Here is a 27,804-nt window from a genome sequence, read left to right as displayed (position 1 = left end):
CCTCTCCCGCCCCCACCACTGGTACATCTACTTTCATGAGGACTGCTTTGTTGAGATCTTTGAACTGGGCCAAAACTTTATCTAGCTGTCGAGAAAGTTTATTGCCCTTGATTTAAATATGATGGCTCCTTTCTGTCTGACAGCTGCAGTTCTCACTGGACCTCTGGATCCTACCCACTTTGATGCTGGAGCTATTCACACTTTGCTGGTTTATGGATTATGTCCACTGGAAAAGGGGATACCCTTCGTCTACCAAATCACCATAGCCTTAGCAGGCTGCCCCTCCTTCCGTCAGTCGCTGCCTCTTGGATCCCCCCTGGTGGCTTCCTCTTGCATAGCCCCACTCAAGGTAAATTCATCATGTGAACTGCCAAAAAGTTGGATGGAATCAAGAGCCTTCAGAGGGAGAGCTCTCAAGTGTAGGGAAAAGCTAGAGATGGAAAGAAAAGAAATAAACACACAAAAAATTTTAAATTACCACCTAGACCTTGTCTTGGTAAGTCCGTGCTTGTTTCACTGTGACTTAGCCCAGAGAAAGGTAAAGCCCCAAAATACAGATAATGTACATAAAAGAGATTTGTGTCATTAAACATCAAGGTGCTGGTGGAAAGAAGCAGTGCCCTATTCACTGAATGAAAACAGTGGAGTTGGAAAAGGTGAGAGAGTCTCCTGACTGGATCAGCTCATCTAGGGCCTGGTAGGTCCCCATCACAAAGCCCACGAAGCCCAGGATGCTGATCAGGGTGTCCTTGACGATGGTGACGGGGCTCAGGCCCTCTGAGTAGTAGGTGGTGATCTCCAGGAGGGGTGGAATGATGAGGGCCAGGGCACTGCCACTCAGGGAGCCCACCAAGGAGAGGACCAGGTCCAGGCGGGGGATGAGGATAGCCAAGATGCCTGCAGGAGATGATACAGGATAGATGGAACTTCCTGGGCTTAGCCAAAGTCTTAAAGTTTGCTTTAAAAATCCTCTAATTAAAACATATACCAATTGTTTCTTACACATACAGCTACATAAAGAAAAGCTGAAACTCCTATAATACCGCCAACCACATTCACTAAAGGTTACGCATTAAAATTTTAGTGTGTCTCCTTTCAATCGTCTTTCAAATACAGACATTAATATTATTGAAAAGAAAAACTTTCCCTCTTCTCATCTAGGTTCAGTGTTTGGGGATCTGCGAATTTAACTGACAACAGGCAGATTAACAGGAGGAAAAACAAGGTTGATTTAGGGTTAGGAAGCCTTCATATGGGGTTTCCTAGGCCACGCAGTGGTAAAGAATCTGTCTGCCAATGCAGGGGATGCAAGAGATATTCGATCCCTGGGTCAGGAAGATCCCCTGGAGGAGGAAATGGCAACCCACTCTAGCATTCTTGTTTGGAATATTCCATGGACAGAGGAGTCTGGTGGGCTGCAGTCCATGGGGTCAAAAAGAGTCGAACATGACTGAGCAACTGAGTGTATACACACACACACACACACACACACAGCCTTCATATGAACTGGGTCCCTTAACAAAGATAGGGGTTTACATACCCACTTCAAAAGAGGAATTAAAGTGGGGGAGAGCTTCCATGTTATTTAATTAAATTACTTAGACTTTGATGATGGTTAGTCTGTCTGATTGAAAGTCTCCCAGAAAGGGGATTTATGGTGCCTGTATTTTTCAGAATATTCTGCTTAATTCACAAAGGACATTTAGATAAGGTTTTTTCCCCTGAGGCTGCTGTACTAATGCTTTTAGTTTAAGATAATTTTCATGCCACAGAGGTACATTTCAAATCTCTACACGTTTAATGATTAAGCTCTTACTTAATAAATAACACTAAATAACAGTGCTGGGAACTGTCCCAGCTGTTTGGAATATATCAATGTACAAAACAGACAAAGAAACCCCTTGCCTTTGTGGAACTAATGTTAATAATTAACAGGGCTACAAACACCTCTTACCTGCAAAACAATTAGAATGAGTAATTACTCACAGGAGAAAGGGGATCTTCAGTGGGAACAAGATCACAGGGTTCCTTTAAAGGAGTATCTTCTCCAAGATTTACATACATGTCCTAAAATGTCTAACAAAGAAACACTTAAAGCTAAAGATCCTGAAATTATATGATTTATAATATATATGTTTTTTGTATGATGTTTTATAGGCCTGGGCTTTTACATTTTTTATTTTACTGGATGGACAATTTTCCTGATTACAAACAAAACTCAGAAGCCTCCCCTAGGTCTGCTAGGATGGAGTGTGGTTTAACAGCCCAAATCAGGACTGGAAGGCAGGATTCTCCCTGTGTGGCCTTGAGTTAAGTCTCCAACTGTTTCTCAGCTTTTTTCTCATCTGCCAAATGGGGATGGTGTCTATCCTGTTAGGTATTATTGTTCATACTGCAAATGGTTTTAAAGTCTTAAAGAAGTTAATTCATGCAAAGCACTCAGAAAAGTTATTTTTATTATTACTTCACTATTACTTTATTATTTGTTTTTCTTTTTTCTTTTGGCCATGCCATGTGGCATGCAGCATCTTAGTTCCCTGAGTAGGGATCAAAACGGGCAAACTCTGGGAGATGGTTGGGGACAGGGAGGCCTGAAGTACTACAGTCCATGGGGTCACAGAGTCGGACACAGCTTGGCGACGGAACAACAACAGAGGTTAAACCTACAGTGGAAGCATGGATTCTTAATCATTGGACTGGCAGGGAAGTCCCTACTTTATTATTTTTACTTGTTTGCAAGTAATTGTTTGCATATGTACTGATTGAAAAGAAAGTCAAAGCATTAGTCGCTCAGTCATATCGGACTCTTTGAGACTCCATGGACTGCAGCCTGCCAGGCTCGTCTGTCCGTAGAATTCTCCAGACAAGAATACTGGAGTGGGTTGCCATGCCCTTCTCCAGGGGATCTTCCCAACCCAAGTATCAAACCTGGGTCTCCCACATTGCAGGCAGATTCTTTACTGTACTGATTGGGGCAAATGCAAAAGCTTAAGGAATTGTTATCTTCATATCTAAGGTAAATTCACTGATCTTTCTGGAGTCTCTAATATTCTGTACACTGGTGTCCCTGCCTCCAAGGACAAACTGGGAATGAATGATTTCAAAGGAAGAAAATCAGTGTCCCGTGATTTATATGGACTGGTCTAGCACAACAAGAATCACAATTAAAAGGAGCCTTAGGTACAGTGGGGCCAGGGCACACACAATGCAGGAATCTCTGTCTTCACCCCCACTAAAATACTAAAGGTGAGGGGCACCCTGGATCATAGGGCCTAGAGCACAAGGAGGGCTGCCACTGGCCACCATTTTCAACCTCTGTCCTGGAGGTAAATTGTGATGGGTCTGGACTGAGATGACTTGGGTTCAAATCCCACCTCTGACATTTCCTACCCAATTGCTTCTCACTCCCTCCTTCAGCTTTCTCATTTATAGTGTAGAGTTTATCATAGTCCTACTTCACAAGAGTTCCTGCAAAGACTGAAGAAAATATTATGAAATATAGGAGAGAAAGAGCTTAGCTCAGAGGACAGCACACAGTAGGTGTTTAATGAAAGTCAGTTCTTTTGTAATTATTATTTGATAAGTTGTTATTCCCTCAAGCTGGATACCAGTAAATCTATCTAATTAGGTAGATGTAAGAATGAAGTTATTCCTCAAGCTTAAATAAAATGAATTACTACTTCGAACCTTAGAATGGCCCCAGAAATACAGTTACAGTATGCAATTATTGCTGGTTATTGTGACTATCGTCTACCATCTGGCTGATTCCTGATAGCCCTCTGGAAAAACCAGGCCCTCTGCCTTCCACTCACATGTCAGGCTGACCATGGCGAGCCGAATGAACAAGTCCAGAGGCAGTGCCCAGCGCTTCGACACATGGGAGGTAGCGAGGGGAACGATGATTTCCGCAGGGACGTAGAACTGCAGGGCGTAGGTGCACAGGATTCCAATGATGTAGAGGATCTTGACTGACTGGTACAGCCTGCAGGACAAACCAGAGCAGTGCTCTCAAGGCCAACATGCTCTGACACCTGGAATCTTTGTACATTAACCTCTGACTTTGGAACAGTCCTGTGGGCAATTGTTTCCTTGTCTGAAAATGATGGGGAGGGACCACCTACAAGAGGAAGTCACAGTAGAGCATGCAGTGGTGAGGGACTGAATCATCACAGATTCAAATGGAAGCAGTTGAGAGGGTTACCTCTAAAAAGAATCTCAGGTATGGGTATAAACAACACCTTCACAAACCATTACCACTTGATGCTGGATTTTAGATTTTAGGAAAGAGAAGTTCAGGCCAGGTACCTTGCTCAGGGAGATACAAGTGATGAGTAGTGAAGACCTGGGTCTAAAAGATCTGCTCCTTTGTAATCTCTGTCTGTTCTTAGGAATTCTCTGGATCCCTCAAAACTGTTGGCATATCAACAAATACTTCAAGTAGGCTGAAAGAACTGCAGAATCCCAAATCCTTGGAGGTAGAGGCAGTTTACAAAGAGGGTTGTGTGGGGTTGAGGGATAAAAGAAGAGACAGGGTTACTTAGAGGCCTCAGGCTAGGGGCAGAGAGATCACATGATGGGGGGCGTTGAGTGTTATTGATGCATTTTATGACCTACGGAGGTAAGGCTTTTCCCCTTTAGTTCAGTAATGTGGTAGATGCATCTGGCCTGTTTAGTAAACCTGTCTGTGTATACTCAGTCCATTCCTTACAAAGTCTCACTTCCATATTTCTGGGTTTCTTACTAGTTCTGTTGCCTGGAACACCCTCTCTACTCCCTCCATCTGTGTAGTCCCCAACTATTTTTTGAAATTCCCAAGGAAGCACTACATGCCAGATGCCTTTAGACATATCCAACTTGATCCACATGATAACTCTGTTTTTTAGAAGAGGAAAATGAGGGTCAGAGAAGTTAAATAAACCACCCATGACCATAAGCTAAGGGTTGGTGTAACTGGGACCTGGACCCAGGGTGCTGCAGTTGTCCTTGTTTGGATGGAGCCACCTCATTGGACAGGATGATCCCCTGTACTCCCACTCCAATGTACTTTTTCTACTGGGGAGTCCTCAAGACCTCTCCACTATGCTGGAGGGCTTCTTTTTCCATTCCTAAGTTACATTTGTATACATACACTATCCCTTCCCCCATTTCCATTGGATCTCAAGCTGAAAAGATCATGAAGCTCAAAATTATAGTCTACTCACATCAATACCCTTCACATCCCCATGTGTCTACACTGGCATCTGCATGTAACTGGGATATAGTAATTGCTTGATGAATGATATTGATCAGCTTGGGAAAGGAGCACCGTTTAGATAACTTAAGCCTCCAAGTGACCCTTCAAAAGACAGGTATCTTGTAATGAATGACATGCCTCAGTGTGGGAGAAAATGATGCACAATGTGATAGGGGTTCATCTATCTATTGAGATACTGCATTATTGAAGTCTGGGTCAGCTAACTGTTGTATCAATTGGGTCACTTAAATATGAACCTTTTCCAGATTCCAATGGTCCTCCCTCATTAGCTCTTGTTTTACTACTTTTTCATCCTAGCTACTCTGCAAGACTTGGTAGTACAGCCTTAGTAAATGTAACTGGAGCTGCCCACTGGCTCCTCTCTCTGCCTCTTGGACTCTGTGCCCCTTCCTTTCTTTCCTTAGGTGACCAAGGACTCTGACTTTCCCCCTATCTTCCTAAATCATCCTTCCTTGCACTAAGCTATCAAGGCCTCACTCAAGGGAGACTGTTGTTGAAGAAGAGCTCCCTGGACAGGGACTCTAGAGCCTAGGGTTCCAGTGACAGCTCTGCTTCTCCTTGTAGATGCCCTCCAGACCTCAGTTTGCCTTCTGTGGAAGGGAGGAGAAAGTGACCTATATGTTCCTGTGCCCACTGGCCCTGAGTCCCCACCACCTGAGACCCATGGAGTTACCAGCAGTTGGGCAGGTTAAGGGTTATGCTGGCCTTGACATCATCTCCAAACCGCAGGTAGCCCAGAGTCCCGACACTGACGTAGAGGGCAGTAATGATGGACATTCCCAAAGACAGGATGACTGGGAAGCGGCGGGCATCCTTCATCTTGTTTTCCAAGGGCAGAACCTAAAGAAATATCACAATGTAAGAAGAAAGGAGGAGAAAGAGGAACGTGGGCATCAAGAGGAAGGCATGCCATTTCTGGGAGTATGTACACAAAATAGGAAGTAGGAACATTCACAGAAATTTGTACACCTACATTCATAGCAGCATTTTCACAGTAGCCACAAGTTCGAGGCACCTCAAATGTCCACTGATGAAGGAATGGATAAACAAAGTGTGGTCCATACACACAATGGAGTTTTATTCAGCCTTTAAAGAAAGGAAATTCTGATATATGCCCCAACATGCACAACTCTTGAAGACATAAGCTAAATGAACAAAGCCAGTCACAAAATGACAGATACTGTGTGATCCCACTCATTGAGGTAACTGAAGTAGTCAGACTCAGAGTCAGAAAGTAGACTGGTGATTCCCACAGGCCAGGGGAGGATTAAGTGAGGAGTTATTGTTTACTGGGTACACAGTTTTGGTTTTGCAAGATGAAAAGAGATGGTGATGATGGTTGTACAACAATACAAATATACTTTATGTCATTTAACTGTACACTTACGGATCAGGAAACTCAAGCAGGGGCTCTGTATCAACCTAGAGGGGTGGGATGGGGAGGGAGATGGGAGGGAGTTTCAAAAAGGATGGGATATATGTATACCTATGGCTGATTCACGTTGAGGTTTGACAGAAAACAGCAAAATTTTGTAAAGCAATTATTCTTCAATAAAAAATAAACTAATTAAAAAAAGTTAAGATGGTAAATTTTAGGTACATTCTACCACAATTAAAGGGAAAAAAGGAAAGGCAGGCTTGGAGTCACAAAATGATCCTGGGATCATTCAGAGCTGGAAGAGCCCTGCAGGTTGACTGGACCAAGGAGATCAACTCCCTGGGGTGGCCCAACCTGGCCAGCAAGTGTGCTTTGTTTGGCCACTGTTCGCAGTTTCATTAAGATGCTGTAAGCAAACTATGTCATCTCTCTCTCACTGATTAAAAGCCCTGGACAGAATATATTAACTAACTAGCCATGAACTCTGAAAAATACATAATAGAAAGTGAATTGCTCAAAACCAGTAAAAATGGCCATTAAGGCAATGAGTTTCCTGATTTTTTTTTTTCTTCTTTTATCTCCTAGTTAAGGACAGCCCGAATCCTAGAACTACGTTGTAGATGCAGACGGAAAAAAAATCAAGCAGAAACCCTCTTTCTGGCTGCAAGACCTAAAATAGGGGACCCTGTGGGACCAAGAGCATGGAGAGAATTCCTATTATTCCTGCTTCCTTTTTACTCTCCAATCCGTGCCCCCAAGGCAAGTCTCAGGCACAGAGCAACAGTCTGCTATACCAGTGATTGCAGTGGTTACAGAGGCACCTAAAAATCTGAGACACACTAATTCTCTTGGAGCAGAGGAACAGGGAAAAGGTGCTTTGAGAGTTCAAAGAGTAAGAGGGGAATTGGATTGGCTACATAATTTGTGGGGCCCAGTGCAGAATGACAATGAAGAACCACTTGGTCAAAGGTCAAGAATTTCAGTATGATGAATGCAGGGCATTAAACCAAGAGTGGAATCCTTCTAAACGGCAGGGCCCCATGTGACCACACAGGCTGCACACCCATGGAAGGAATCCCTATTACCCTTTCCTCCTCTCTTTACTCTAGATACTCACCCTTGGGTGAGGTCCAGTCACAAGAACTGGATAGACGTGTAGGGAAGCTGAAACCCTGACTTTCTAGCCAGAGGATCAGAAAAAGAAGCTGCTGAATGAGTGTGCAGTACACTGGTGAGTGTGCAGGAAAACATGGAAAGGAGGGAGCCAGAGAAAGTGACCCTCTAAATCTGTGAATGAAGTCTGGGCTCAGCCCTGAGCTGTACACGTGCAACTGATGTGAAGCATCAAAGGAAAGCTTTTGAGGACTAAACTATCGTGGGGACCATCTGGTCTCTGGATAGTATAAAGGCAAGGTGAAGCCAAGTATCACTTCAAAGTAATAGAAAACTAGTCTGATATTAAAAGCATGTGGCATGCTTATTGAACACTGAGGTTAATACATGGTCTGAACAAAACCAGTGTGAGAAGCACACTGATCAAAGATTTATACTAAAGAAAGTACAGCTGAAGCTACCTCTGTTCTATACCTTGCATCCTTGTCAAACCTGTAAATAAAAACTATGTATGAACAAATAAATAAATAAAACCATGATCTCCTGAAGATGGATCAGGACTTGTGGTCTGAATCTAATCAGATTGATTGCTTGCTAAAATAAAAGATCAATATTCTTCAGAGGATTTTACCATGCTCCAGAGTCTCATAAAACAATATTCAAAATATATAAAATACAGTCTATAATTAATCAACATACAAAGAACCAGGAAAATCTCAGCACTTCTCAAGGGAAAAGATAACAGATGTCAATCCTAAGATGCTCAAATTGTGGAAATATCAAAGACTTTAAAGCAATTATTATAACCAACTTCTGTGAAGGGAGAACACTATTGAAAAAAATCAACAGATAAAAGTTCTCAGCAAAGAAGCTGAAAGAATAACCAAAGAACCAAGTTGAAATTTTAGAACTGAGAACCCCTATTGAAGGGGCCCAATGTAAATGACAGAACACAGTCAGTGACTTCTCCCCTCTCTTGAAAATAGATCAACAGGAACTATTGAATCAGAACATAAAAGAGAAAAAAATGATTTTAAAAAATGAATAGGGCCTCAGAAACTAGTGGGACATATATCAAAGTGTCTAACATTCAGGTCACTGGAGTCCCAGAAGGGAAGGAGATAGAGCTTGGTACAGAAAAAAATTTTGGAAAAGATAATAGCTGAAACTTCCCATAGTAGGTAAACGACATGTATTTACAGATTCAAGAAACTAAGTGAAAATTAAATAGGACGAACTCACTTATCCAGAAAATATAATACAACTGCTGAAAACTAAAGATTTCTAGAAAAGTGTCTTGAAAGTAACTGGATAAAAACATCACAAAAGAGAAAATAGGAAAGATAAAACAGAAAACAAATAACAAAATGCAGACCTTTACATTAATTGCAAATGGTCTAGCCATACCAGTTAAAAGACAAAGATAGTGGTTGCCAGGGCTGAGTGAAGAGGGGAATGGAGTGTGACTGCTTAATGGGCAATAGGGTCTCTCTTAAGGGTGATGAAAATGTTTCAGTATTAGAGAGTGGTGATGACTGCACAATATTGTGAAGGCACTAAAAGTCACTGAATTATATACTTCAAAATGGTTAAAACTGAATTTTATCTTGATAAAAAATTAAGGGGATGGAAAAAAGATACATCACACAAATACTAATTAGGTCAAAGCTGGAGCTCTAATATGACATGATTTTAAGATAAAGCTTGTGCTATCAAGGTATTTCGGTATTCATGAGAGGACAGACACATTGATCAATGAATCAGTATAGAAACTCCAGAAACTGACCCATACTGATATACCAATTAGCTTTTTACAAAGATGCAAAGGTAATTCAAATGGAGAGCAGTCTATTCAACAAATGATGCAGGAATAATTGGGCATCCTTTAAAAACTGAACTTCAACATATAAACACTTTTAATGAAAATTAGAATGGATCATATATCTAAATGTACAATGAAAACAAAATATTTAGAAGAAATAATAGAAAAATCATTGTGACCTTGGATTAGACAAAGCATTTTAGAGAAAACATGAAAAGTAAGATCCATAAATAAAAAGTTTTGATATGTTGAACTTTATAAAAACTAAAACTTTTTCTCTAGAGAAGACACTGTTATAAGAATGAAAAGATAAGCTACAGACTAGAGAAAATATCTGCAAATTGCATGTCTAATAAAGGATTTGCATTTGGAATATACAAAGAATTTTTAAAGCTCAACAATAAAAGACAACAATTTAGTTTTTAAAAAATTCACAAAATATCTGAATAGGAACTATACTGAAGGCAATATACAGCTATCAAATAAGCCCATAAAAAGAGGCTCAACATTACTGGTCATCAGTAAAATGGCAAATAAAATTACAATAAAATACCACCACACACCTATATTAGATTGGCTTAAATTTAGAAAAACATTACAAATACAGATAAGAACCAGCAAAGATACAAAGGAACTCTTTACTCTTGTACATCTGGTGGTAATGCAAAAATGGTACAGCCATTCTGGAAATCTGTTTGGCAATTTTCCATAAAGTTAAATAAACATACATTAGCATGTGACCTAACAAATCTATTCCTAAAGAAATGAAAACATACATTTACACAAAACCCTGTATACAAATGCTTACAGTAGCACTATTCATAATCATCAGAAACCAGAAACAACCTAAATGTCCTTCAACAGGTGATAGATAAGCAAATCATGGTACTGCTCATGCAGTGGATGCTCAGAGGTAGAAAGCAATTAGGTCCTAATGCATGCAACCATGTGGATGACCTTACATGCAGCTAAGTGAAAGAAGCCAGGCTTAAAAAGTTACATACTATCTGATCCCATGTGGATGGCATTCTGGAAAAAAATAAAACAATAGAGACAGAGAACAGAAGGTAAATGCCAGGGGTTAATGGGAGTAGGGGTGAGTGGACTACAAAAGGGGCAACACAAGGAAGCTTTTCATGGTGGGGGAATTATTCTGTGTCTTGACTGTGGTACATCTATGACTCCACATTTCTTGAAACAGCAATGTACATCAAATAAAAGTGAATTGTACTGTATATAAATTAATAGCAAATGTAAAAAGCATAGAGGCACAAAGAGACACAGACTACTCGTTGCAAAATAAATGAGTCACAGGTGAGAAATATGTAGTACAGAGAATACAGTCAATAACTATGTAATATCTTTGAAGGGGAATATAGTCAGTAACTAAGTGATATCTTTGCATTGTGACGTTATCATAACTAGATTTATCATGGTGATCATTTTGAAACCCACAGAAATATCAAATTTGTTGTAAGTAACAGGAACTAACATAGTGCTGTAGGTCAAATGTAATTAACACTATATATGAAGGTTAAAGTGAATCATAAGTTCTCATCACAAGGAAAAATTTTTTTCTATTTGATTAATTTTGTATCTATATGAGATGATGTATGTTCACTAAACTTAGTATGATAATCATTTCATGATCTACATAAGTCAAATCATTATGCCATATACCTGTAAACTTAAACAGTGCTATATGTCAATTATATCTCAAAAAACTGGAAGAAAAAAATTATACACACCACTCTCCTTTTTCAAGTGTGGAAGCAGAGACTGTACAATATTTCACTGTAAATACACTATACTTTCAAAAAAACCCCCTTTTTTATGTTTCATAAAAATCCTATAACTTAAATTGTACACCTCCATTTATCTTGATTTTTAAAGATTAGGAAATGTATGTTGATATGAAGATAAATGTTTAATAAATGTATTGGGACAGGAATAAAACTATATCCTGACCATTCTAACCTCTCTGCTATAACAACCTACTTTCTCCTGCTGGTGAAAACTGACCCAAGTGAAGTCAGAGGTTAGTTTCTCTCGTGCACACAGAAATCCAGAGCTCCCAGCTCCTGTTCAGAAGGCCACGCACAGCACCTGGGAAAGTCTATCTCAATTCAAACCTTACCACACCAATGCTTTCAAATGAAAAAATGGCTGTTCCAAAGAAGAGAGAGTAGGTCTTCCAATTTGCTACCAGTGGCAACCGGCGGGGGTCTGGAATTTCCTATGAGAGAGAGAAATATGATAAGACATGTATTCTTAAAGCATGTTTGGGCTCCCTTAAGAGGGAGAGTATTCTGAGAGTATACCTGAATTATAAGAACAAAAAGTTGAATGTCAAGAAATTCATAAAACTTCAAAAGGAAGCAGGCAACAACTAAAGTTGATTTTAACACTGCCCAATACCAAAGAGCCAGAGGGAAGAAAGACTGAGGTATTATCAGAGTATTGAGTATCAGGATCTCATGGAGGGTATCTAATTTATCGGAATTCTCCAGAAGAAAATCTTATACAGCACAGGTGAGCACTAGTCTAAAGTGCCCAAGAACATTTTGCATGTACCAGTGGATACAGATGTTGGAAATCACTGTGACTACAGTTACAGTGATATTCTAGGGAGCCCAAAGTATAGTAAGTTAGCTAAGTGTTAAAGTTCCCTTTTCTTCTTCAGTGAGCTATAAATAGAAGGAAAGTGTGTGGAATAAATATTTTATTAAAGTACCTTGTGATCTACTGTGACAGATCAAAATGACAGAACCATTTCTCTAACTGAGCAACCTCTGGAATAGCCCAAAAATTAATCAGAAGTAGCTGTTTCATTGGGGAATTCAATTTTGTAGAATCTATCAATATTGCTTTAAGACTCATCTGTGTTTATCCTAAAATATTTGGCTAATCTGTTCCCTTTACTAAATTCTATGGACAATATAACTTTTTTCTTGTGACTTCTGAAAGAAGGAAACATCTGAAAGGTACAGATGTTTTATAGATTATACTACCTGGGCCTTTTGGGTTTAAATTTCTATGTAGTCTTGTCTATTATAAAACAAAAATTAGAAAGGATAGAAAAGTAGGAAATTAATGGAAAATCAATACCCATAACTCAACTTCAAAGATGTGTGATTTACATCATGATAGCTTCATTTGTGGTCTTTCAAGGCTATTTATACCTCTACAACTAAATATTAGTTGTCATTGTTTGCTCTTGAACTTCCTAGGGATAATTTTGGAATTACTTGGACCTACAGCTTAGAGGATGTAAGACTAGTTCAATAAAGTTTAGCTCTGGTAGAAAATCCTGCTTTTTATTTGCCTTCTGCTGCTCTCCAACTGTTATAGAAATGGTCTGTAGTTCACCAATCAAGATATTTTCCTGGCAAAGGACAGTTTTTCTCCTAAAACCAGGATTTGATATAAAATGAGCATTGGAGAAGCTACATGAAAGAAGAGATATCCTGAAGAATGAGAGTGCACAGAGACATCTTTGTGGAAGAAATCCTACAATAAAGTGAGTTTTAAGCTGCAGACTGAAGTGCATACATACCTACCCTTAGGGATGGCCCTAAGTGTCAGTCTATCATTGATAAAATGCTCTGCTCAATGGAGGAGTCAGAGTGTGGTATGCTAACCTGGACGATGTACTGGACAATGATGATCAAGCTGATCAGCATGGTGATGTTGGCCAACAGGGAGAAGACAGTCAGGACCCTGAGGTTCCTGATGAGAACTATCAGTACCAGGAAGGGCAGGAAGGTGAGCATGTAGAGTCGAGAGTCCATGGTGGGCGTCAGAATCACTGTCTCGTAATGGCAGTTGTTGGTTGTGCTATTAACTGCTTCCACTACCTGGGAGAGGAATGGGAAGAGCAATATGGCCACATGATTAGCTCAGTGCCTGGCCCATCATCAGACCCCCTCACAAACAGCTGGCACGTCTCACACGCCCAGGTCTTACAGTGAGTTAGAGTGACTTTAGGACTTCTTATTGCAAATCTTTTGCATCATACTTGCTCAAAAGAAGCTGTAGAAATAACTTTAATAAGCATAAATGCCTAAACTTAGAGTGGCTCTTCGTTGGCTTTTGACAACCTGGAATCCATTCCTCTTGATTTTGATTTATTTTTGATGCATTCTCTCTCATCTGAATACAGCCTTGGTGGACTGTAAATCACAATCATGTGGCAGAGCCAAAGGACTGGCCCTTGACTCAAGCAGGGGCACTCACATCTCTCCCTGGAATCTGAATCTATACCAAAGGACAAAAGGCAGACCTGGAAAACGGCAAACATTATTTCTGACAGGGAATCCCTGAGGAGAGTGCGCATCAGTTCTACCATCAACATCTCCCTTGATGGCCTGGTTCTTGTTCCCGTCCTTTTCTGAAACCCATTTTTTAAAGTGTTCTCTGTCATTTTGGATGTTAGCCAATCTTGTTCCACTAAACTTATTTTCTGCTTAAGTTCTACTGAATCTGTTTCTTCTGCTTGTAACTGAAACAGCTCATTGTTGTTTCTTAATTAGACTAACACTGACATTTTGGGTGAGAGAACTCTTCCTTGTGAGCATTGGACCATTCATTGCAGATATTGAATGCCACCCAACAGAAGCTATTAGCATCCCCCAGTCATTGTGGCAAACATGGAACAGCCCCTGTACACTATCCCCCTGGCAAAGTGGGGGTAGGTGGGAGGGTCCCACCCTCCTTTGGAATCAGCATGACTCAATGGATACAGTCTTATTGCGCAAGCAACACAATTCATTGCAGAGCAATTAGAAACTGGAGTTAGGCAAGAAGAAAATGAAGAAGCAATGGTAATCTCAGTACCCATAGGTAGCATGGTAATGCTTTGCAATATATTCATCTACACATGTTCTGCGCAATATCACAGATTACATATATTACACACATCCTTTTTAAAAGACCGTAATTATACCATATACTCTTATTTTGAAATCTCCTTTTCATTTAGCAACTCATGAATACATAGATCAATTGTCAAGTCTTGTTTTTTTTGGATTCCTTACTATAATAGGAAAAATACTTGGAAAATTAGCCAGGTATTCAAAGCCTGCTGTAAATGGACTCATTCAACTGTGAAGGCTCTTCCTCTCCTAAGGCCCACACCTTCTTCTATAACCACTTGTACTGCCTTTCCTGAGAAAGTCCCATACATTCCTGCCTCCAGGTGTTTATTCCTCCTCCCACCTTGATCGCCAGCACTTCTTCAACCTACATTTCAACGCCCAGCTCAGATGCATCTTCTCAAGGGAGCCTTCCCTTGCTCCAGCAATTTCTCCTGCTCCCATACATTTCTGCACCTTAGTCCACAATTAAGCATGCCCAACTTCAGGGTATTAATGGAGTCCTGATCCAGCACCAAGATATTATATTGATATTTAGCTTTATTCATATGCCTCAGAGCACATCCCCACTTAGTCTACAAAGTCCTTGAGACAATGCTCACCTTGTCTCTAGGCAGATGACTGACAAAGTTCTGCTAATGAAAGACTGATTTCTGAGCAGCAACGTGGCAATTAAGAGCCTTCAAATCAAACTCCCTGATCCAGTGATTTTACATAAAATATACATTTACTAAAGAAATAAACAGGTATACAAAGATTTGTACAGATTATAGTAGAAAAACAAAGGGAAACAAAATATCAGATGATAAAAGATTAAGTCTTCAGTGTGATTGAAAATTATAAAACTATTAAAAATTATTCTAAAGACTTTCCTGGTGATCCAGTGGCTAAGACTCCTCGCTCCTAATGCAGGGGGCTTGGGTTCCATCCCTGGCCAGGGAACTAGATCCCACATGCTGCAATGAAGACCAAAGATCCCATGTGTCACAATTAAGACTCTGTGTAGCCAGATAAATAAAAATTTTAAAATTATATAAAAAATTTTAAGAACACTAAAAAATGCTAATCAATGAATGCTCCTTTTAGACAACAAGAAGACTTCCCTGGTGGTATAGTGGATAATAATCTGCCTGCTAATGCTGTGGACACGGGTTTGATGCCTGGTCCAGGAAAATCCCACTTGCCATGGAGCAACTAAGCCCATGTGCCACTACTACTCAGCCTGCATGCTGCATGCACTGACCTGTGCTCTAGCGCCTGAGCTCTGCAACTAGAAGAGCCACCGCAATAAGAAGCCTGTGGTCTGCAACAAAGATTAGCCCCTGCTTCCCACAACCAGAGAAAACCTGCATGCAGCAACAACCAAAAAAAAGAAGGAAGAAATATACAAACTTCCAATAAATATATGAAAAGATTCTCGAACTCCCTAGTAATAAATAAACACAATAAAGGGCAACCAAAATGTCATTAAAAATAAAACAATACCAATGAGTGTTAGATTAAGAATACTTTTGTTTTACTTTGAGAAGCAGTATAGCATAGTGTTTAAAAGATAGAGCTGTGATGTTAAAAGGCCTATGTTTTTAACCTTTGCTCTGTGACCCTACTTATAGAAATTATAGAGTTCATAGCATCAGTTTTCTCACCTGCAAGATGGGAATAACTGCAGTACCTACTCTGATAAGACCACGTGTGCTTAGTCACTCAGTCGTGTCCAACTCTTTGCAACCCCATGGACTGTAGCCCGCTGGGCTCCTCTGTCCATGGGGATTCTCCAGGCAAGAACACTGGAGTGGGTTGCCAGGCCCTCCTCCAGGGGATCTTCCCAACCCAGGGATTAAACCGAGGTCTCCCGCATTTCAGGCAGATTCTTTACCATCTGAGCCACCAGGGAAGCTCCTGATAAGACCATGGAGAGAACTAAATGAAGGAAAGCTTATAAAATGATCAGCATTATACCTGACACATAATAGAAGCTAACTTTGAATTCTTACTATTTTTTCCTTCTATTTTTCTTTTCTTACATTTCCAAATTTCTGATACTACATTAAGCAAAAAAAAAAAAAAAAAAGCCTAAAGAACAGTGTTCTTTGTTAAGCTTATTGATTGACTAAGGATGATCTCTGTTACTATTCATATTATTTTGCTCAAATTGCTACGACATAACCTCTAGGTCATATTGAAAGAATTTCTTGGGGACAAAAACTGTTAAACCATAAAGATGAAGCAATTAAAGGTAATAAAGATGACCCAAAGATTAGGCATCATTTGAAAAGAGCTGTTATCAGTTTAAGAAGAGTTAAGGATGATTAAGACAACTCTTGGACAAAAGGTACTGTGGGAAAGTAACCACTTACAGAAATCTGCAGATATGTGAACTGGGGGAAGTCTGTGTTCACTGATAACATCTAGTTTACCTTCCTTTGTATGATGAGAATAAGCGTCTGCAGGCATGCTCAGTCCTATCTAACTCTGCAACCCCATGGACTATAGCCTTCATTGTATGATGAGAATATGTGTGTGCATGCATGCTCAGTCATATCTAACTCTGTGACCCCATGGACTATAGCCTACCAGGCTCTTCTGTCCATGGGATTTCCCAGGCAACAATACTGGAGTGGGTTGCCATTTCCTTCTCCAGAGGATCTTACTGACCCAGGGACTGAACTCTCCTTTCTTGTATCTCCTGCATTGGCAGACAGATTCTTTACCACTGTGCCACCTGGGAAGCCCCATGATGAGGACACTAGGGCCCAAAGAGAAGAAGCCATTTGTTGAACAACTAAAAAGAGAGGACCCTCCTTTTGCAGATCTTTTTCCCTCTCACCTTCTCTAGAAGACTCTACCTGTTTTAAATTATCAGCCAGAAACACAATGTACACGCAGCAGAAGCCCATCTGGGTGACTATAAGAAAGAAGCTCACGATATACCTGAAAGAGAGCAGAGAGAAAGAAAAAACTTGTTATAAAAGAAGAATTGACTTGTCATTTCCACTTCTGTCCTCAGGGGCTGGTGATCCTAGACCAGCACCCTCGGTCCTGCCACCACAATCAACAATGGGGTAGTAAGAAGGGATGTAACAATAGTTCTTTTAAAAACATGTTTCTCAATCACCCCCACACTCTCAGCTCAGCAAGTGGTAAAATTCTTCATTGTCAGAAACCTTGCCCCATACCCAGCTCTGTGTTGATATTAACTGATATAAGGCAGTAGGGTCAGCTTATTAGCGATCATTAAAACTTTTTCCTACCAGTGCCAGACACCACATTAGGCACTAAGGATACACAGACAAATAACACATGGCCCTGTCCTCTACTGGTTGAGAGATTAGTGGATGAGATAGACCAAAAATAATAATAATAATGATAAATAACATGGTCTTTTTATTTTTATTTATTTATTATTTTATTAACATGGTCCTAAAGGCCATGGTAAAAAGGACAATTTACCTAAATTAGGGAGCAGACAGCCTTTTTAGAAAAACCAATACCTGAGCAGAGTCCCTTGGGAAGAGGAAGAAAGAGGAGAGAAAGAAAAGGAATAAGGAGGAGGAGCAGATGGTGAGGAGGAAGTGATTAAAAAGCATTTCAGCAGAGGCATTAGGCAGAGTTCTACAGCGGCCATGTGGAGAGTCCACTTGGGGGCCAAGACTGCAGGTGGGAAGACCTGATAACGGAGGTGAAAGAGGGCAGCCACTTGGACAAAGCCATGGTGATTAGAATGAGAGAACAGAAAGCGTTTTAAGAGACACCAGCTAACAAAAACGTAATCCCTGGTGACCACCTACATCCAGGGAAAGGAAAAAGGAAATGACCTAAGGTAAGTGCCAAGTTTTTTGGCCTGGACAACAAAATGAACAGGGAAACTCAGAAGGAATAAGAGGTTTTGGGGAAGGAGAGGAATGGCACATTCAGTACTTGAATGGTTAAGCTTGAGGTTCCTACAGGAGACATTCAGCCGTATACTGGGATCTGAAAATGCTGATTTGTCCAGGAAATTGACAAATTATTCATCCACGTAATGGATCAAGGACAAAATACCTTTATTCAGGTAGTGGATAAATCCTTGAGAAGGTGAATCAGTGTTGGAAAGTGTACAGAGAAAGAAGAAAAGGCAGCATTCCAAACCCTAGAGAATATCAACATTTAAAAGGAGAATAGAAACAAAAAAGCCTGCAAAGTAATGGCCAGAGAGGTAGGTGGGGAAACTAAGGTGAAAAGGGGCTTAACAGAAGTCAAGTGTAGAGAAAACGTTCAAAGAAGAGAACAGTCAGTTGTCCATACTGCCTCTGAGAGGTTCTCTGGGGGCAAAGAAAGTGTATCAGGGATTTCTTTTAGGACATTGGTGGAAAGGACTTTGGTAGAAGTTTATGACAGGAGAGCCAGGGGACGCATGAAGGAGGTGTGATGGGGTGTGTGGAAGCAAAGTCAGAGGGCGAGCTTTTCTTTCATGAAGTTAGGGTGTGAGTTCCAGTGTTGAAGGTGCCCCTTTTGTTCCTCACTGTAAACCCACTGTAAATTAGTACTTCCTAATACACTGCAGGTATTTAGTAGTATGTATCTGCTAAATAATCAGAAAATGAGTATGAGATAGAGGGTGGTATATGGTCCAGGGGGCTTTATTAATTTATTTGTTTTTAAGATGGAGATATAGGAACACATTTAAACGTTGGGAGGAAGAATTCATAGTTCAAAAAGAAGTTCAGGTTATAGGAGAGGAGATAATTAATGGAGTGGTGTTCTTAAATAGAGCAGGAAAATCTACCTTATATGCTCAACAATGAGTCGAAGGATCTGAGGGGTTTCGACAGACAAAGCCTCCTCTTGGGTTACACAGTTGGGAAAATCCTGGTAATTATCCCATAACCTTTCTAGTCTGCTCATAGACTGAATTTATAATGCAATGTGTGAAGGGGCTTTGGGTCAAGAGAGGCACCAGCCCCATGATGCTCATGGGCAAAGCACACCTCAGGTAGTGCAATTTGGAGTATCACAGTTCAAAAGAGACTTTGATAATCTAGAGATGTGCAGAAAAGAGTAGAGAAGGTGGGGAGAGGTCTGAAAATGAAGACAAAAGAGTAGACTTAGTCCCAAGTACCACAGAACAGAGGCTTACCAGGTGGCTCAGTGGTAAAGAATCCATCTGCAATGCAGGAGACATGGGTTTGATCCCAGGCAAGATCCCCTGGAGGAGAGCATGGCAGCCCACTCCAGTATTCTTGCTTGGGAAATCCCATGGACAGAGGAGCCTGGTGGGCTACAGTCCATGGGGTTGCAAAGAATTTGACATGACTTAGTGATTAAACAAGAAAAACCAGGGGACAGAAGGTATTGATTTTCTACCATCTCTGAAAGCAAAAAACGTGAGGGTTGCAGGAGGAAGACTTGAGGTCACCAAGGGATCAATGTCTTGGTTTTTTGGTCTATTTTCTTCTCATTATTTACTTTCTCCCTAAGAGATCTTTTCTGTCCCCTGGCTTCATAGCTAATGACTTCAATTCAGTGTCTCCTGCATGAAGATAGGTTCAAACCTATACATATAACTACCCACTTGATGCAACTGCTCATATATCCAAAACAGAAGTCACCAGAAGTCTACCCTGGCACTTTCCTTTCCCCACAACCCGAAGATCCAAATAATGACCAAATTCACTTTTTTCCATTCCCACTGCCGCCAGCCTGGACCCAGCCTTCACTGTCATCTGCCACCAGGATGTTGTCAATAGCCCCTTCATGGGCCTAAGTATACTTTTGCTTCCCTACAATTTATTCTCCTAAAGAAGCCAGATAGACCTTCAGATAATGCAAATATGATTAAAACAGGAAAGCCTCTGATCAAAACCCTCCAAAGATTTCTTGGTTGCTTTTAAGAAAAGAACAAGACCTTAAAGAGGGTCTAAAATGTAGACCTTAACAGGGCCCTGGATCTTCAGCACCATCTCCCTATCTGCCATCAAGCCACCTAGTCTTTCTTTACCCTGAAACTGTCATATTCTCCCTCTTGCTTTAGGACCTTCATATTTTGGTCCTTTTCCTGGAAAGCCCCTCAGACTTCTGCCCACTTTCCCCTAGGTAATTCCTTACTCCTAAGAATGCCTTTTATCCAACCTTATCTCAACTGTTTCATCCTAGGAAGTCTACCTGAACCCACATACCTCTTCTTACCTGCTTGGGAGCAACTAGTACTTCCTTCCTTCATGGTACTTGTCCCAGTGACTATTAAGTAACTTGTGTCTTAAACTGTTTAAGGTCTGTGTTTCCCTTGGACTATGGATTCTGCAAGGGCAAAGCTTTGTTTGCCTGGTTTTCCACAGTATTTCTAGGGCCTGGTAGGCAGCTGTAACTAAATAAATGTGGTTTAATAAAAAGATGAATGAAATTAAAGTTGGACAGCAAAGGAATGAGCCCTCTGTATACATAAGGAATAAGGCTGGATCAGGCAGACTGCCACTGAACTCCTTTCATGTGAAGTCCACTGTTCTGTATCACACGAGCTAACTTTGCAGGGAAGAGGGCAGCCCCGACAGTCACATGTTCTTCATACTTTGGGCAAAGCAAGAATAAGATACCTTCCCCAGTGTGCGTGGTTCCGGAGCCAGGCGCTGGGGTTGGCTTCTAGTCCATGCATCACTGTATCCCCATAATCCATAAAGGGCTTATTGAACCTGCAGAAGAGAGTGCATACAGTTACCAGGAGGCAGTTTAACCTAAGATCACATACTGAAACGTCAGGAGACATATAGCAAGGCAGAACCCAGCTGAATGGAAAGAAAACTGGGGCAGGCACCCGAGTTCTAGTTCAGACTTTTGACACCTGGTGGTATTTCCCCAATGGCTTGTTTTCCTCACCCGTCAGTTGGGGCGGTGACTACATAACCTGGGTAATAACACACATATTGCATGGGTACAGGTGTTCTCATCTCCATGATTCTATTGGATCCTCATGACAATTCTCTGAGGCTCGGTTAGGCATGGATTGTTTATGTCCAATTTACAGATGAGCCAACTGGATAAGCACAATGGTCTGACTGAGAACAGCTAATGAGTCACACAGCAGAGCCTCCTTAGGTCCCTGCCCCAATTGCTTTTCTGTTTTTCTGGGCCTTGTTGAAGGAAATTAAGAAGTGAAATCTTCTTACATGGGATGTTTCTGGGATGTCCCTGAAAACCAAGTACTGAGGGAGTTGACAAAATGCTATTTTCCTCACCTGTGGCAGAAGCGCCGGGCACACCTGATCAGGATGTGCATACAGTGGCAGGAGATGAGCCCCATGGCCAGCAAACCGAGTGGGCCCATCTGGAGGACAGGCCAAGGGGCAAGGGAAGAGAGGAGAGAATGAATTTGTGAGTAACACGGAGAGGAGAGATTTGGTAGTGCAGATACTATTCAGGAATCAGAGAACTTTCTAGCAAACTGGTTTGCGAGCCCTTTTTAGCAGTAACATTTATTCTCTCTTTTCTTTTTTCTTTCTTGAAGTATAGTTGGCTTACAATGTTACATATTCTTTCAAATGTGATCTCAAGTAGCACTCCAATAAAGTGCAAAAAGCAATTACAATGAGGTGCTGTGGTGGGAGTAAGGGACTCAGAATTCTGATCCTTGTGGGTTCTGAGTGTCCCTGAGAGCTAGTGCTCTATAGAGCATAGTTGGAAAACAAGCTATGGTCCAACCCTAGCATTGCACAAGGGAGGAAACTGACACCTGGACTGTGGATGACTGACTCGCTGCTGCTGCTGCTGCTGCTGCTAGGTTGCTTCAGGTGTGTCTGACTCTGTGCGACCCCAGAGACGGCAGCCCACCAGGCTCCCCCGTCCCTGGGATTCTCCAGGCAAGAACACTGGAGTGGGTTGCCATTTCCTTCTCCAATGCATGAAAGTGAAAAGTGAAAGTGAAGTCACTCAGTCGTGTCTGACTCCTAGTGACCCCATGGACTGCAGCCCACCAGGCCACCAGGCTCCTCCGCCCATGGGATTTTCCAGACAAGAGTACTGGAGTGGGGTGCCATTGCCTTCTCCAGACTGACTCACTAAGGCCACTCAAAGTCTGTGACTTTGAGCCAGAATTCAAACCCAGGTTAGATGTCTAGACTCCAAGTTGCATTTTAGAAAGATTGCTCACTGTAGGCCCACGTAAACCCTGTCCTCCTACTCCCAGCTACCATCCAGTTATACTGAACCCACCTTCAGCAGCCCCTCTTACCAGGATGCCTGCATTCCTCATAGCCAGTGGGAGTCCCAGGACCCCTGTGCCTATGTTACCTTTCACCAGGTGAACCAAGGTCTGGAATGCTCTAAAGAAGAGGAAAAAGACATTAGCATGTGGGTGCACAGAGGTGAGGAGATCCAACAGGCATCCTATTCCAGCATGCCATGCCTGAGTTGAGCTGGTCCATAAGTAGACTCCTGTCTGTATCTCAGTCCCCATGGTCTTTTCTGGCACTCTGGATCTCTTGTAGGGTGACCAAGCATCCCAATTTGCCCTGCACTATCCTGGTTTTAGGGGCTTCTCCGAAGTGTCTGCCTACAATGCGGGAGACCCAGGTTCAATCTCTGGGTTGGGAAGATCTCCTGGAGAAGGAAATGGCAACCCACTCCAGTATTCTTGCCTGGAAAATCCCATGGATGGAGGAACCTGGTAGGCCACAGTCCATGGGGTTGCAAAGAGTCGGACACGGCTGAGCGACTTCACTTTCTTTCTTTTTGGTGGCTCAGTGGTAAAGAATCTGCCTGCAGTGCAGGAGACGCAGGTTTGATCCCTGGGTTGGGAAGATCCCCTGGAGGAGGGCATGGCAACCCACTCCAACATTGCTGCCTGGAGAATCCCTTGGACAGAGGAGCCTGGCGGGCTACAGTCCATGGGGTTGCAGAATCAGACATGACTGAAGTGACTTAGCATGCACACATTGGTTTTAACAGCTCACACTTAACATATGCCATTAGAACACTTACTATAATATATAACAGACATTATGCTAAGGATTTCAGGTATTATCTCATTTAATCTTCTTGTGATGATGAGAAAGTAGGTTATTACCTTTATTTTGCAGATGAAGAAACTGAGGAATAGAGATTTTTAAAAATAGACTTATCTAAGGATGTGTGCGTGCTAATTCGTTTAAGTTGCGTCCAACTCTTTGCGGCCCCATTGACTATCTAAGGATATTCTGGGTATATATACCCAGAAACTGTCTCAGAGTCTCTGTTCTTCACCCTACTTCTACTGGGCTGTCTCCAGGAAAGGATGAGTTAAAGAGACAGCCCCATTTCATAATGGAGGGAGCTAAGGTTCAGAGAGGGCCCACGGTCACAGTACCATTAGCAGATACAGAACTGAACTCAGAAGAAAGGGGAAAGGGGAGGCAGCAAGCAGAAATCATGTGACTTCTGGTAAAGAAATCAAGTGACTTGGGCCCCCAGATGGATATCTGCTGGGACAGGGTAATTTTGGGTTTGGGCTCCAGAGGAATTTTTTTTTCCCCTCAGGCCAGGACATCAAACTGGGGCATGGCAAGTCTCCTCCCACCTCCAACAAAACAAAACCCAAATTTCAGAACTTTCTTTAAGACAGAATGCGAAGGTAGTCCAGAAGACAAGGTGTAAACCATTAGGGAGAAATATATACTCTCTTTGATGGTGAATTAACAACCTTCATAGCTCTTTGAAAAAGAAAGTGAAAGTGAAGTCACTCAGTCGTGTTCGACTCTTTGCAACCCTGTGGACTGTAGCCTACCAGGCTCCTCCGTCCATGGGATTCTCCAGGCAAGAATACTGGAGTGGCTTGCCACTTCCTTCTCCAGGGGATTTTCCTGACCCAGGGATTGAACCTAGGTCTCCCACATTGGAGGCAGATTCTTTAACCTCTGAGCCACCAGGGAAGCTAGACCAGGTTAAATTGAGTATCGGGCTTACAAGTTGAGAAACTTCAGCACTTTCTCATGAGAGCCTTCCAGTAAGGAGACTTATTGTGCAAAATGGCAGAAGTACTCTGGAAAAAGCCTGGTGTCCTGGGTTGGACAAATCAGGGATTAAAACCCAAGGCTGGACTTCCGTGGTAGTCCAGTGGTTAAGACTCCATGCTTCCACTGGAGGGGGCTTGGGTTCAATCCCTGGTTGGGGAACCAAGATCCCAACCAGATCTTGGTGTACATAGCCTGGCCAAAGACAAACAAACAAACAAACATAAAACCCAAGGCTTTTTAACTAGCTGTGTTATCGTAGGCAGCATGTCTGTTTTGCTAAGCCTCTATAAACATTAGGAGGAATGGTATTTTTTGAAAGACCTCTCCCAAACACTTGTATCTTTATATTAATCCCTGAATCCTGTAGCTTCCTGAGGAACTGCCCATTGACTTGTTAAGGGTTAAAGAGAAAAACTGCGGGGGAAAGAAAGAGGGTGGGAGAGTCTTTGCATGCTTTTCTCTCACCCTGTGGGTGTCAACATCGCTGACAGAGCACTGCACCCCATGGCTCTCCAATGATGGGTTTGTTTGGCAACTACGGTCAATGGGTCACTTGGAAATTTCTATCTAAAGGACTTAGGAAATCAGAATTTAACTTTAGACCACTCAGGCAACTTAATAATGTGGTGAACTGTGCAAAGCACTGGGCTGGGAGGCAGGAGACCTGGGTGCTAGTCCTAACTCCTTTGGTGACTCTGGAATATCATTATAGTTGTGGCAGTCAGCTTGCAGGTATTGCACTTGGGGGTTTCCTCCACGATGTCCTCCCAACCTGGGAGGAGCTGACTGTTATTTCACAGGGGAGAGTCTAGAGTACTGAGAAGTTCTATCACTTGCTCTGGCTGGTAAGTAGCTCAAGTGGGAATTCAAACCCAGGTGAATGTACTCCACAGGTACCATACTTACTTGACCTGTTTATTACCTCCCTCCAAATTAGGAGCAAGTTCTGACTTGCTTTATATTTTTGATTCTTACATAGCTAAAATTACCATTAAACTATGTTTTAGCTCAGGAGATAAGAGCTAACTGGTTCCCTCAAGGTCTCTGATTGAGAAATACCCCACCTCAGGGACTTCCAACCAGTCCATTCTAAAGGAGATCAGTCCTGAGTGTTCATTGGAAGGACTGATATTGAAGCTGAAACTCCAACACTTTGGCCACCTGATGCGAAGAGCTGACTCATTTGAAAAGACCCTGATGCTGGAAAAGACTGAGGGCAGGAGGAGAAGGGGACGACAGAGGATGAAATGGTTGGATGACATCACCGACTCAATAGACATGGGTTTGGGTAGACTCCGGCATTTGGTGATGGATAGGAAGGCCTGGCATGGGGTCGCAAAGAGTCGGACATGACAGAATGACTGAACTGAACTGAACTGAACAGGGACTTCCCTCGTGGTCCAGTGGTTAAGACTTTGCTTCCAATTAGAGGCTTGAGGTTCAATCCCTGGTTGAGGAACTAAGGTCTCATATGTCCCACGGTGTGGAAAAAAATTTTTTTTAAATAATAAAAACTCTGAAATACCCCACCTCAGCAGCGGATGGTCCCAAGTCCTGAAGGGCTCACTCTCAGTATTGTGAATTCTTAGCAATTCCCAGGACTAGTCCTGGGGCAAGTGAACCATGTCATAATGTCGGTCATTGTGTCCATCCCTGAATCGTCCTGCAGGGTGGCATGGGAGCAGCTTTGCCTGCCCCTTTATCATGACTTCTCCCTCTTTGCTGTACACTGTCCCATATCCCTACAACATTCAACCTTTCAGATTTAATTTCCACAGCCACCCTCCTTAAATTCACATTGCCACCAGTATATCCCTGTTTTGCATATGGGGATAAACTGAGGCTTAGAAAAAGGAGCAGACCTTCTTGGACGCATATGTCCTTTCTACTATTCCGACAGAGTCAACGTTTTCTTCATAAAGTTGCAGGATCTTTACCACCATGCCCATCAGCCACTAGCCACGCTGCTTGAAGGGTGGAGAGGAAGGGAGCTGGAGCCTGTAGCTTAGTTTCCCTGCTTTGAGTACATCCCTCCTTGTTGTGGTTTGAAAGCCTTGCCAGAGATCTCCCCTTCCCCCCACACAGACCCAGGAAGGTGGAAGAAACTAGACTCTTCTACATACTGTGCTTCTGATGTTGTCACTGCAGTTCTCAATTGAAATAGAGGCCGGGTAACTGCAGGGAGGAGGCAATGCTTGGTTGTCTGTGGTTTTAGCTCAAGGGTCACCTTCTACACCAAGAAGCTGGGGATTCTGCCTCCCTCCCAGACATTATCAGGGCCAGCCAGAAGCAAAACTGGCTCTAGGGCTACACTTCAATAAAAATAAAATAAACTGACTTTAGGGCTGTACTTCAGTTAAAAACAAGCAAACAAACAGACAGACTCTAGGGCCAGTACTGGATTCCAATCCCATCCTATCAACGAGCCAGGGCGTGGCCTGGGGTAAGGTGCCTTAGCTTCCCCATGTGCCTGTGTTGGGGGATAGATCACTATATCCTGAGGGCTTTCTGACAGTCTCCCCTCCTGCCCCTTTAAGTTCTCAAGTTGATTCAGCCTCTGACTGCATTTCTTGCAGCCTTGGTCTCCCCATGTGCACAATGCATTGGGGGTCAACACCCTTCTCGGGGTTCTTGCCACTACAAGCTTCCAGACTGGAAGACAGAAATGGAGATGGCAGTAAAGAGCACTCACGTTATGCCCTTGGTTGTCTCCATGCTGGGTGACTCGGAAGGGCTTCCATCCAAGAAACTGGAGTCTGTGTTCGGCAGCTTCTTGGCACTTTCAGGAGGGGACCTGAGGTCCAGATTGAGGTCAACAGCTTCCTGGGGATCCCTGGCACTCTTTGCCATGGACATGGCTGTTCAGAAAGAGAGGGCTCCCAGTGATGGAGGGGGAGCACTGAGCAGGAAGGTGTCCAGTCAGGTGCAAAACCCCAGCTCTGCGGCTTGCGCCTTTTTGCAGGCTCCGGCCAAGTGGGAAAGAGGCCCCGCCCACCTCCCCCGGAGGGTGTGCCTCCTGCCTGAAGAAACCCAGGGAAGACGAACAATCCCCAGACTGGGGAGGAAAGGAGGGGAGGGAAGGGGTCTGGGAAGGGAGTCATTCCTGCTTACCTAACAACAGTAGTGGCAACAGCAACTATAATACTGATCATTTTGAGGACTAATATTTTTAAGCATTTCTCTAAAGGATAGATGCTCTTCTAAGCACTTTCCCTATATTTTCTCACTTAGTCCTATACATTAAATAGTGAGGAAATCAGGCTCTGAACTAAAAGGACCTGCCTAAGGTCACATAAGTAAAAAAGTGACAGAGTAGGGATGAGAGCTCAACACATCCATCCAGTTTTTTAGCCAATAATCCATGTCTGCCTCCAAGAGAACACCTACCCTTCTCCACCTCCACA

At 42.4% G+C, this 27,804-nt stretch overlaps 1 protein-coding gene across 1 annotated transcript; it reads right to left on the bottom strand.

Annotated features, from left to right (window-relative positions):
- SLC36A2 (solute carrier family 36 member 2) lies at positions 18 to 27,345 on the bottom strand. Its single transcript, XM_005683190.3, has 10 exons — positions 27,093 to 27,345; positions 22,642 to 22,732; positions 21,650 to 21,738; positions 21,011 to 21,106; positions 17,288 to 17,372; positions 13,209 to 13,424; positions 11,705 to 11,803; positions 5,928 to 6,094; positions 3,813 to 3,982; positions 18 to 897 (listed from the first exon to the last, which is right to left on the bottom strand). The coding sequence occupies exons 1-10, from the start codon at positions 27,254 to 27,256 to the stop codon at positions 626 to 628; spliced, it is 1,449 nt and encodes a 482-aa protein (XP_005683247.3). The 5' UTR covers positions 27,257 to 27,345; the 3' UTR covers positions 18 to 625.

The sequence above is a fragment of the Capra hircus genome, chromosome 7 (genome assembly GCF_001704415.2).
Source record: "Capra hircus breed San Clemente chromosome 7, ASM170441v1, whole genome shotgun sequence".
Taxonomy (NCBI): domain Eukaryota; kingdom Metazoa; phylum Chordata; class Mammalia; order Artiodactyla; family Bovidae; genus Capra; species Capra hircus.
Note: the sequence above shows the minus strand (reverse complement) of the source record. Positions and strands in the feature narration are given on the sequence as shown.

Bases quoted from the DNA above. Each gene is read 5' to 3' on its own strand.
- SLC36A2 (XM_005683190.3), bottom strand. From the start codon at position 27,256: ATGTCCATGGCAAAGAGTGCCAGGGATCCCCAGGAAGCTGTTGACCTC. The intron at 22,733-27,092 runs GTGAGTGCTCTT...CCTCTTCTTTAG, and splicing joins GAGACAACCAAGGGCATAAC to AGCATTCCAGACCTTGGTTC. The intron at 17,373-21,010 runs GTATCTTATTCT...GCTCTCTTTCAG, and splicing joins AACCACGCACACTGGGGAAG to GTATATCGTGAGCTTCTTTC.